The following is an 11,921-nucleotide window of genomic DNA, read 5'->3' on the forward strand; positions in this document are numbered from 1 at the left end:
CCAGGGGCTTATTGATCTTATTAATTCTTTCAAAGAACTAGCTCCTAGTTTCATTGATCTGCTCTACTGTTATTTTTGTTTCTATTTCATTGGTTGCTGCTCTGATCTTTATATTTCTCTTCTCCTGCTGGGTTTAGGCTTTCTTTCCTGTTCTTTCTCCAGCTCCTTTAGGTGTAGGGTTAGGTTGTGTACCTGAGACCTTTCTTGTTTCTTGAGAAAGGCTTGTATCACTATATACTTCCCTCCTAGGACCACCTTTGCTGCATCCCAGAGGTTTTGAACTGTCATGTTTCCATTTTCATTTATTTCCATGAACTTTTAAAATTCTTCTTTAATTTTCTGGTTGCCACATTCATTTTTTAGTAGGATGCTCTTTAACCTCCATGTGGTTGTGTTCCTTCCAAATTTTCTCTTGTGATTGAGTTCAAGTTTTAAAGCACTGTGCCAGACCCAGTGCTGTGAGCTCTAGGCAAGGAGAGCATCTAAGCAAGCTGCTTGCAGCTTTGCCTCCTCATCTGTGAAACTGGAGAGACTCCTTTTCTTGTAAACATGCCTGTGATATGATGGACCACAGGTCCTACAGCAGCATAATGCTTGTTCACTTTTTCTTCCCCATCTCAGCTATTCCCTCACCAAGCTTCCAGACTGTGGACAACCCTAGCACCTCCCACACCCTGGAAAGGACTGTGGGGACATCTGTCCAGCTGCAGCTGACCTCCTCCTTGTACCCGAATGTCCGAGAGATTGAGTGGAGTTGGCATTCTGAGCCTGATAAAGAAGAGATCCTGGTGTCCTGGAAACCTAATGCCACTCCTGACTGGTATGAGCTGGAGGAAAAATACAGGAGCAGCTTCTCTCTGACAGAGACGGCAGTTTTGAGCATTAGGAATCTCACCACGGATATGAGTGGATCATATACGGCAAAGGTCAAATTCCACACAGGAAAATCCCAGAAGGAAGTCTTTAAACTCTGTGTATATGGTAAGGTGAACCCCAGTCAGTATTTCCAACAAGCACTTTATCTCAAGTAAGTTGGCCTAAATAGGTTTAAAAAAAAATCAAATCTTCTTTAGGAGTATTTGCATCTCTTTTGATGCCCTAACCCTAAAAGCTAAATTCTAAAGATGCCATCTTAGGAAAAAGTAGCTAATATGCCTTAAAAAGTACTAAAAAACACATGAAATGGGGGAGGGGCAAGAAGCCATCCAAAAGGATAACATAAAACTATCTTCGATTGCAAAGTATTACACAACTGATTATCAGAATACAAAATTGTATCAGAAAGGTTCTTAACCAGTTATTTCAAAAACTAATTTAAAAACTCTTAAGTGACCCAAGAAATTGGCAGAAATAAAACAAGAAACCAGGACATCAGCCCAGTGAGGAGCAACTCCAGGATGTAGACCGAGGGTTAGAACTCGGCATTAGGTAAAACCCTTCCCACCGCCTGCCCTGCACTCTTACCAGGAGGACCATGGGATGCAGCCCCATCCTAGACAAAATGGAGATGCGAAAGGAGACACAGGCCTGGCACCCGAAGCTCCCAGGCCAGTGACGATGCCCTACCCCCAGGAGCAGAGACCTGGGTAGACAGGGGAGGGGGAGCAGGACAAAAGGAGGAGAGGAGCAGAGCCCATGGTGTCCACCCAACCAAATTCTCTCTCATCTGTCCCCTGCACTGGGCACCACAGCAGCCTCCTCACAGTCTCCCCTTCCCCTGGTCTTCCCCTCAAAATCCCTCTTCACCTGACTTCTCTGTCGAGCTTTCAGAAATGCAGGACCCTCCTGTCCTTTCCCTGCCTACAGCCAACCTGTTTCCGCCCCTACTCCCCACAGGATCAACGGCCCTCAGGAGAGGGAGTCTAACCCGCCCAGGATCTGCTCCCTGGATGTCCAGCTGTGTTTCCAACACTTCTCCTTGTGCCCTGCTCCCATGTGCTGCCCTCCACCCTACCTGGCTGCCCAGTCTTTCCTCCTTCCTGGACGCTGGGGACTCTCTGCACACTACCCATCTCTCACCCTTTGCCTGCACAGTGGGCAAATGCTCCTGTTTCCAGTCCTCTCCTGGATCATCTTTCTTTCTGCCTTGCACTGGAGCAACAGCGTGTGGTCTGCTGTCCCCTGACAGCCCATTGCCTGCCCCACCCTCTGTGGCCCCTGTCCACGGCTCCACACAGGTCCCAGCAGGCACTCAGCAGGTGTCCTACAGCTGGGTAAAGGTCAACAATAAGTAAAGGAACCCTACAGAGACACACCTAATTTTCCTGGGAGTTTGATTCTCCAAGCTTGATTCATAGTCCCTCACCTGTTGAAAAGATGCTATAACAAACATTCATATAAACCAGCTGATGAACAAATTCGTTCCTAAAGGCAGAAACTTTCTAAATACCTCTGGGTGCTTCCTAACACTTTGTAAATTCTGTTTGGTTTTATATTTAAATTATTACCTGTTAATCAGTTCAGGTATTTTAAAGAAGCTACTTTAAAGTATTATTTTCCCTAGTCACATGTGCTATGAGTTTTGGGAAGGTTGCAGGTTTGTATTTTTACTAATTCCCTGATCAGGGGTTGGCATATTATAGCCATCAGTCAAATCTACTGGATGTCTTTTTTTTTTTTTTTTTAAGATTTTATTTATTTGACAGACAGAGATCACAAGTAGGCAGAGAGGCAGGCAGAGAGGGAGGGGGGAGCAGGCTCCCTGCTGAGCAGAGAGCCCAATGCTGGGCTTGAGCCCAGGACCCTGAGATCATGACCTGAGCTAAAGGCAGAGGCTTAACCCACTGAGCCACCCAGGTGCCCCTCCATGTCTGTTTTTATAAGTGAAGTTTTATTGGAACACAGCCACATCACTACATTTGTATGTTGTATTTGGCTGCCTTCTCCCTATACTGGCCAAGTTATGTAGTTGTGACCAAGACCATATGGCCAGTGACACCTTACATACGTACTATCTGACCCTTAGCACTAAAGTCTGCCTCCCCGACCTGGATACTGCTGTTGACACAGCAGATGCGTGTAGCTTTGTAGGTTATTATGGGAGTTATAGAAGGTAATGGGAAGTGCTTGGAGCGGTGCCTGGGAATATCCACCTGCTCCCAAAATGCTAATTACTTTTTTCTTTTCATTTGTTAATGGAGTAAATTCCACTAATAAATTTTGTAATTATACTGTCCTTCTGTTCCTGCAACAAATCGAACATGATCATGATGTTTCATGTAATATTATTAGCAAACATTTAATTTAAGAAGATTAAGTTCTCTGTGTATGATTGACTGTAACCCATGGGTTAGCAGGTGTGTTTGTCCTGTGTTGGGTTTGGGCTTCTCATCTGACCTGAGTGGTAAAGCTGACCTATACTCTCACACCCTGACAACCTTCTGCCTTTTCTAAGCTGGAACACCATCTGTAACTCAGGAATGCTCTTTTCCTTGGCCATCGGGCAGTGCTCCTCCCCAAAACTGTGCCCTTCACACCCGTGATGAGGACAGACCATTAGCCACCTTCCCAATATCTTCTAAGTTGGGGTTCTTGCATCTTCTTACTAGAATTTTGATCACTTCACTTTCCTAGAAAGGCATTACCTCACCTACATCTTAAAATTTATTAATGTGTTTCTTAAATGGTGTTTCCCTTTAATTTTCAATGTTGTTTCTTATCTGTATTTATGCCTTGATCTTCATTCCGAACGACAATTATGTAGAACTTCAACTTTTTATTCAGACCTCGGTGTTTTGCTTTTGATTGGTCTATTTTTATTTAAATCAACTTTTGATTTTGCTGGTTAATCTTCTTTATCATCATCTGTGCACAGAAGTCAGGACTACGTCTGACCGCAGTGGGCCTACAGCTTGGCTGTCACAGGCTGAAGCAGGTGGGTTCTTGCTCTGGAACAGGAAATCAGGTGACGGCAGTGGCTGGGTCGGGTGTCTGCTCAGCGCGGTCCCCGGGCTCCTGGGCTGCCCCATCTTTCTGCTCCACCGTCCTGGGCACAGGGTCTTGTCCTCTTGCTTCGTCCTCATGGTCCCGGACGGCTCTGTCCGCAGACACCAGCCCACACGGAAGATGGCCAACGAGAGAAGGACGAAGGCCAAAGTCTCTGTTGTCGTGAGGCTCTGTCTCTGCAGGACTGAAGACCCTTCTTCCCTTCCAGCACAGGTCCCCTCCCTCAGGGTCAGCCCTGGGGCCGCTCTGGAAAGACTTGACGTCATCCCTGAGCTCTCTAGAGTGTGAGCAGGCGAGGCCAGGACAGACAGGGCTGCGGGGTTGACTGTGCAGGCAGTCGTGTGCCAGGCTGGCCAGGGGCTGTCCTTGTCAGGGTGACACGGGCTCCTGCCTTCCCTCTCGTCTGTGGGGGCCTGTCACGCAGAGGGAAGAACTCCTCTGCAGGAGGCGTGCATTGGGTCATTGACCCCGGGAATTCCAGCTGTGTTTTGGTTTTGGATTTTCTGGTTCGCTTTCTGATGTTTCTCCATCTCCAGGCTCTATGCTGAGGACCATAGGAATTTAAACTCTCCGTGTGGGGCCGGTTAGTGTTTTCTTTCTGAACCTGGATTCGGTCTGTGTGACTGTTGTCACACCTGCCATAACGTTGCTGACATGTCCCCTGTGGGTGGTTTTCTGTCTCTGTCTCTTCAATCTCTCTGTCATAGGTGATGGGACGAGCACACAGCAGCAGGAGCGGAGTGGGAGTCTTGGGTGTGTAATAGGGGGGCGTCATGCCCGCAGATGTAGTTCAGGTTTAACCAGATGCAGCTTCTCCTGTCCTCTCCTAATCTTGATTCACCATCATTTATATCTTCTTCTTGCCTTTTGTTGAATGGTAGAGTTTTCATCCATCCAAACATCTCTAGTATTTTGGAAGTTATAACCCCTTGTACTCTCATCCTAGTGGATACTTAACTTAAATATTTACTTCGACATTTAACGTTCATCAGTATTTCTCTTTAAATAAAACAAGAACTTCTAACATGTTTTCCTCTTGTATTCTCAACCTCTTTCACGTTGTATTTATTGTATCCTTGAGAAGAGATACAATTATTATCATAAGTATAATCATCATGTGTATATATAATTATAGAGTTATTGGGGCACCTGGGTGGCTCAGTCGGTTAAGCTTCTGATTCTTGATCTCTGCTCGGGTTATGATCTCATGGTCGTGCGACTGAGACCCGCCTCCGTCTCCGTGCTCAGCATGGGGTCTGTTTGACATCCTTCTCCTCGCTTGTGCTCACCCACTTTCTCTCTCAAATAAATAAATAAATAAATAAATAAAGTAAATATTTTTTTTTTTTAAAGAATTATATACATCATGATTACTGGATTACGTAGACATAGATGAGCTCAGGGCTCATCTGAGAGATGAGGGCCTCTGCTCTCTGCCCTGGGCTGGGAGTCAGAACCCCCAGGCCAGGGGCACTAGGTCCCTTCCCCAGGCCCATAGTTAGGAACCCCCTGGAGCTGGGTCAGCTGGTGAATGTGCTGGTTCCCTTGTGTGTCCTCCAATGCTGACTCTCAGTTTCTCTTTTGTCTCCTTCTACGCCAGAGCCCATCCCCCACCCCCAGATTGTGATTCATTCATCATCCAACCAGGCAGGCTGGTGCAATGTCAGTCTGGAGTGTGGGACCCCAGGAGCCACAGAGATCTGGACAGTGACCTGGCTGAGTGAGGGGCTCCCCAGGGAGCTGGAGGAGAGAGAGGCTCTGGGGCCAGTCCCCAGCTCCAGGAATCTAAGCCTGAGCCTCCCCCTGAGCCAGCTGAATGGCCCCCTCACCTGTAGGGTCAGCAACCCCGTGGACGAGAAGAATGCAACCTTACTCCTGCAGAATATCTGTCTGTGGACGGGTGAGTGGGGTCTGCTGGGAAGTGCCGGCAGAGAACAGGGCAGGGGCAGGACTGTGGGGACTCAGGGAAATCGACGGGACAGAGGAGCGCTGGAAGGGGGTCTCTGTGGAGCAACTAGAGACAGATACATGACCACACCTTCATTCTAGAACTTAAACCAGTACCTGGAGACTGGTGAGTCTCCCAGGATGTACGTGTGGGGCTCATGTGTGCACCCCTTTCCAGCATCAGGGAGCCTGGGACGCTGACCTAGTTAGCAGAGTGCAGGCGGGGGGAGGGGAAGAACTTGAGGAGGGCAGAGCAAGGACCCGGAGGGCGCCCTGCCCCCAGCCCTGAAATCTCAAGTTCCAGGACCCTGTTTGGTCCAGACGCTCAGAGCCCTTTCGTGGCTACAAATGCTGTTTTCTTGCTGTGGGGCATACGTGACCTTTCTGAGGATGGTTACCACCTCTGGGTTCATAAGCCACAGTTCAACTGTCCTCTGACCCGGGTGAGCCCCGTGGTCATCACACTTCCATGTCAGCTTCAGGGAACCCCTTGGCCTTGCAGAAAGGGAGTTGCATGGTAGGTGAGGGGGAGCCCCGATCCCATAAAATACCAAATCCCCCACTTTCCCGGAGCCACAGAACAGGAACAAAGGATGTGAAGAAGGAGGTTAATAATAGGTGTGGCTGTCCTGTCCCACCAGCGTCCTCCTGAGCTCCGGGGCCCCCACGGTGCCTCCCTGCCATGTCCTTACTCAGCCACCCAGCGTGGAACCCTTACACCGGGGCTGAGTGCTCACTGCGTACGGGGAGGAGGGAAGATGCAGGGGACAGTAAGACAAGTCTCCACCAAGGGAACTTCCAGCGCCGTGGGTGGGGGCCCCGCCACTTCCTGGCTGTGTGACTCCGGACAAGTCACTTAATTTCTGGAGCCTTTCTTTGAGACAGGTGTTAATTATTCCACCTCATAGGGTCGTTTAAGCTGTCAGCACAGTGTGTGACACGGAGCTCATCAGTAAGTATCAGGTAATAGTTCATGGACGAGGAGCGGTCTGTTTGCCGACAGGAAGCCGCGTGACGGCCGCAGAAGTTGAGGCAAATATAAGCTCTATGGTTCCCCTATGAAAGGAAGAAAACCCCTGAGTAGTTGCTGCAGGACTCGGGAAAGGCGTCGCAGAGAAGGGAACACCTGAGCTGGACCTTGAAGCGGGAGCCGTTTTTGTGTGGCAGGCAGACCACAAGGCAAAACATGGGCTGGCATCAGGCGGCCCCGGAACCTCCCATCCCCTCCTCCTCCTAGGCTGGTCCTTGCCTGGGAGTCTGCCAGGGGAGAACAGGGCCAGGCTGCAGGCAAGGGTGGCACCTGCGGCTGCTGGGAGCCTCTGAGGTCTCTGGGCAGAAGTGGCAGACAGTCTGGCACGAGGCCCCCGGCCGGAGGGCAGGAACCTGTTGGGGTTGCAGCAAGGACGTGCACTTGGGACACGGGCCCTGAGCCATGGGGTCCTGCCTCCCCCCTCACCTGCCTCATGGGCCCCATCGGGATGCACCTGACACTGGCCTTTGGTGGCAGGTTCTCAGAGCAAGTGGCTTTGGAGAGGCGTCTTGTTCACAGTTCTGATGCTGAGCCTGGTCTGCGGAGTGTGCATCTGGGTGAGGAAGAAGATACAGTCCAGGAGGGGTAGGTGCTAGTGAGAGCCTGAGGGGAGCTCTGGGAGAGGGCAGTGGATGGAGGGGATCCCCGGGAGGGGCTGGGCTGGGAGACGGGGCTTACTGACCTCGCCTCGCCTTGCCTGTGAATCATCTGGGTAGAAGGCTGGGACCGCGCGGCACCGAGGGTAAGGGCTGTGTGCTCGCCCAGACGGGAGGGGATGGACGGCAGGGATGGGCAGGGAGCGATGGCCGCCCTCCCCTGGGGCTGGCGAGGGGTCACCTCAATCCCACGCGCTCTCACTGTGCGTGCTGTGTACAGGCGGGTCCGCTCTGCTGCCCACAGAGCTGGGCTCAGCGGCGGTTCCCCAGGCCCCGCCCACAGAGGAACCTGCCGGCATGCGGACTGCAGGGGCCCACAGCCACAGTCCTCCTGACGTGGAGATCAGCCTCCTGAGACACCCCAAGGTGGGTCCAAGGGAACCGAACCTGGTCCGCCGACTGGTGCTCAGAGGCTCTGAGTGCTGGTCCGTCCAGGGCACCTGGCGGCACTCCAGGCTCTGGTCCGGTCCTTGCTGTGGGCGCTACGGTTGCTGAGTCTGGAACAGCGAGTGAAGGGTGGAGGCCGCCGACAGGGGCGATGCTCATATGCACACAATCTCATCGGGTCCTCGCCACCCCTTGGGGAGGAGGGCTGGCGGAGCAGGAGCGGGAAGGAGGCAGGCCCGGTTAGGTGTGTGACTGAGCCGAGGGCACACAGCTTGGCAGGGGAAGCAGCAGGAGAGAACGCAGGCTGCTCTGGAGGGGCTCACCATGTACAAGCTCAGACTCAAGCCCTGGGGAGAGGCAGGGGGGTAAGTGGTTGCCTGTCAGGTGGGACCTGTCATCCGTAGAAGACCCAAAGCAAGCAGGAGTGGGGTCCACTAGCAGGGCCTGGAGGCAGGGGAGACCCAAGGTTCTGAGGAGCATCAAAAAAGCCCCTTCCCCTCCCCCCACACGGTATCCATCCCCCTCCCTGCCTGAGATCCTGTGATTAATGTCTCCTTTTGGCGTAAAGGCTTTGTTGCCCTGCTGTGAGTCGCCCCTGGGACAACATCTCACGTGTTACCAGCCCCCAGTTAGAAATGGTCACAGATGGCCTGATTCCACGATGGGAAGGCCTGGAGACAGGAGTAGCCCAAGGGAGGAGGCCCCTAGAGGCCCACCCTGGAAGCAGCGTGTTCTCATACTGAGCTCGCATCAGAAACACAAGGAGGGCTTGCCAACCCCCCCCCCCAACTTGTTTCAGTGGGTCCAGGGCAGACCAGAGACCTTGCATTTTGAACATGTTCCCAAGTGATGGCCTCACCCTTTGGGAACCACTGGACTAAAATTGAACAGAAGGAAAGCAAAGAGAGGCACCGTCTGGACTCCTAGGAGCCGCCAGTGGCCGGGTCCTCTCCTCTCTCATCCTTTGATTTTGCCAAAGGGAGACACCTCTGGATCATTGACCCACACAGACCATCAGGACCTTAGAAATCCCCTGGTCCTGTCCCAGCAGTTCATGGCGGGGGGAAAGTGGGATCCAGAAGGAACACTAAGAAGGACATGGACGGGAAACCATGGTGGTACCAGGTAGAACGGGGCCTCTTTGTTTCCAGTGAGTGTGCTTTGCCCTGTCTGCAACTGTCTTGGGACCGCTACACTGAGGCTTCCCATCTCATCCCCTCTGAGCTATGTTCCCATCTGACATGGGCCACAGGGGCTCAGGAAGTAGTTCCTTGAGACCCAAATCCCAGTATTCCCACCGGAGAAGCACGGGAGGGGAGCAATGTGTGGTTTGGGATAAAGAAACAAATCAGGTGACCTCTAACCCAGACCCCCAGCCTTGCCTCCTCAGTCTCTCTGCCCCTGGGGAGCTTTCCAGCCTGATGAAGAAGACTCTTTTCCTCCCAGGACACAGGGAGGAAAGCAGGGAAGAGAGATGACGGTGGCATAAAGAGCATAGGATCAGAGTCGGGAGAAGCGGGTGTGAGGCTGCCATGTTGACTCTTCTCCGTCAGCCTTACAGAACTACTGCCTGGGCTGCTGCTTCTTTTATAAAATACAGATTGCGGGAACAATACCTTTATCTGCTGCTTTGCAGTTTTTCAAAGCACTTTTGCAATGAGAGTTGCCAAAGTGAGCTGCAAATTTGTCCAACTAATATTAAATGAGTGTCTACTCTATCCCAGAACCGTTCTGATCGGGAACACAGAGGTCAACAAAACAACAAAAAATCCTCGGCCTCAGAGAACACACATTCTAGGTTGGGGGAAGGGAGAATGGCAAATAAAATAAATAAGCAAAATGTGAAGTCTTAGGTGATGATGCGTGCTCAGGGAAAATGAGGCAGGAAGAGGGCGGGGTGTGCTATTAACTAAGGCAGTCAGGGAAGGGAGACCAGAAAGTGAGCAAAGTAGGGGTCTGATGGGGGAAGGGGAAGGGAGGGGTAGCACCAAAGGGAGAGGACAGAGACGCTGCAGTGTTTGAGAGGGAGGTCTGCTTGAAGCTACGTTTTGGGGTTACAGGGGTTGAGTCAAGAAGCGCACGAAGCAGAGTTTGCTGACTGACCTCTGCGCCTGGTTCTTTGATGTTGACACGAGCACCCTTTAACTCTGCTTGAATCACAGAATGACACGGAGAGGGACAGCTGCCATCCCCCTAAGCCCGAGTGCAGCCCAACCGTCTACACCGTCTACGAGAAGGTCCGGATGAGCCGAATGTCCCAGAAGGACACCTAGGTTAATGAAGACATCGGGGTATGAGGGGCCTTGGCAAGACCTGCCCCACCCGACACTCCACACAGGGTCCCAGAAATCCCTCCTTAGGTAGAGCTAGGACAAGACCCCACGTCTTCCTGATGTACTCCCCCACCCCAAGATGGCAGAGCAGCACCACGTGCCCCAGGGCTCCTCACCAAGGTCTTCTCACCTCACGGGTGGTGAGCTTTGACCACGTCGCTTGAGCATCTAGCACGACAGGCTGATCCTTGGGAGGGCGGTCAGGTTTCTGACCTGTGACCCACTGACCCCCGTGAGGGAACGCCCGTAGTCAGCCAGGACCCGAGGATGCATCTCTGGGAACAGAGATGCTTTCCCAGAATTGGGCGGGCCTTGGATGGAGGATTTCCAGGATGTCACTGTCCAGCCCACCCCCACGAACAGAAGAGGGATGGCCTGGACTGTAGAAAAGCAAGAGCTGCTGAGATAAAGTTCAGGGTCAGCTTCAGCATGGAGGGAGGGGCAGAAAGGAAGGAAATAATTTTTGAGCTCCATAACCTGCAGGCTTATTGTAAGCACCAGAAATGCACTAGCTCTAGATCTCTCAAAATTCAAGCAATTTATCAACCCTGTTAAAAAAATTACCTAATGTACATAAATTGGAAGAAAGTCAAAGGCACGTCTCCTTGAATTTATACTTCATCAGTTGCAAATGGGATCCTGTTCCTGTTGTACCTCCTAATTAGTTGTTACAATAATGCATACACAACACGTATTGCCACATCGCTAAGTTTCTCTACTGTTTGAAATAGTTTTTCGTTCGATCCCTTAGAATTTCTGGGCAAAGAACCATATTAATGACAAATAATTAGAGTTTTCCCTTCTTTCTTTCCGATTTTTAAGCTTTATTCCTCTCCTGTGTCTTGATGCTGGTGAACAACCCCCAGTGTTTAATAAGAGTGATTCCGAAGCTCATCCTTTTGTTCTGAACTTATTGCAAGTGGTTCAAGGGTGTCCCTGTTAAGCATGATGTTTATTGTAAGGCATTTAAGGCATGTCTAAAAAGTATGTTTTTAGTGTTACTTTATCAAGAATTTTGCCACGAAGAAAATGTTAGAGTTGATTCTTTCCCTTTTATCATCCATGATGATGTTATCTGGTTTTCCTGTTTTTCCTCTGTGAATAATACATTAATAGATTTCCTCCTATTGAACTGTTCTTATGCTACTGGAATAAATCCCAGTTGCTGTATTATTTTCTTAATGTGCTACTGTCCGATAATATTTTCATTTGGGATTTTACATCACTGTTCATAAACGAAATTGTCCTGTGTTTTCTGTGGTTTACTTTGTTAGTTTGGTATTTGTATTATGCTTATTAGGGGTTCCTTCTATTTCCACTTCTTGTAATAATTCAGTAAAAATTTGCTTTGTAGTCCCAAAAAAGAGTCCTTAAAAAAAAAATTCTTGGGGCTCCTGAGTGGCTCAGTTGGTTGAGTGTCTGCTTAGGTCATGATCTCAGGGTCCCAGGATCAAACAACAAGTCAGAATCTAGCTCCCCACTCAGTGGGGAGTTTGCTTCTTCCTCTACCTCTGTCCCTCCCCCCACTCACGCTCTCTCTCACTCTCTCTCAAATAGATAAATCTTAAAAAAATTAAAAAAGAATTCCCATTACCTAGTATCAATTTAAATTACTTTTACTGT

At 50.4% G+C, this 11,921-nt stretch overlaps 1 protein-coding gene across 2 annotated transcripts; it reads left to right on the forward strand.

Annotated features, from left to right (window-relative positions):
- The first annotated feature begins 496 nt into the window (after positions 1–496).
- On the forward strand, positions 497–11,680 carry LOC116859909 (T-lymphocyte surface antigen Ly-9-like). 2 transcript variants are annotated; one of them, XM_032845619.1, is made up of 6 exons: positions 497–981; positions 5,546–5,842; positions 6,461–6,496; positions 7,400–7,507; positions 7,823–7,944; positions 10,128–11,680. In XM_032845619.1, the coding sequence occupies exons 1-6, from the start codon at positions 561–563 to the stop codon at positions 10,236–10,238; spliced, it is 1,095 nt and encodes a 364-aa protein (XP_032701510.1). In that variant the 5' UTR covers positions 497–560; the 3' UTR covers positions 10,239–11,680. The 2 variants fall into 2 exon arrangements, with proteins under 2 accessions (XP_032701510.1, XP_032701511.1); XM_032845620.1 differs by lacking the exon at positions 6,461–6,496 and having other exon boundaries at positions 499–981; positions 5,546–5,845; positions 7,799–7,944.
- The last annotated feature ends 241 nt before the right edge of the window (positions 11,681–11,921 follow it).

This window comes from Lontra canadensis, unplaced genomic scaffold (genome assembly GCF_010015895.1).
Source record: "Lontra canadensis isolate GAN:19392208 unplaced genomic scaffold, GSC_riverotter_1.0 scaffold168, whole genome shotgun sequence".
Taxonomy (NCBI): Eukaryota; Metazoa; Chordata; class Mammalia; order Carnivora; family Mustelidae; genus Lontra; species Lontra canadensis.

What these genes read in the sequence shown, in the direction of transcription:
- LOC116859909 (XM_032845619.1), top strand. Translation starts at nt 561, where the DNA reads ATGATGGACCACAGGTCCTACAGCAGCATAATGCTTGTTCACTTTTTC. An exon ending in CTTTAAACTCTGTGTATATG is followed by an intron (nt 982 to 5,545) that starts GTAAGGTGAACC and finishes CTTCTACGCCAG; the next exon opens with AGCCCATCCCCCACCCCCAG. An exon ending in GAACAAAGGATGTGAAGAAG is followed by an intron (nt 6,497 to 7,399) that starts GAGGTTAATAAT and finishes CTTTGGTGGCAG; the next exon opens with GTTCTCAGAGCAAGTGGCTT.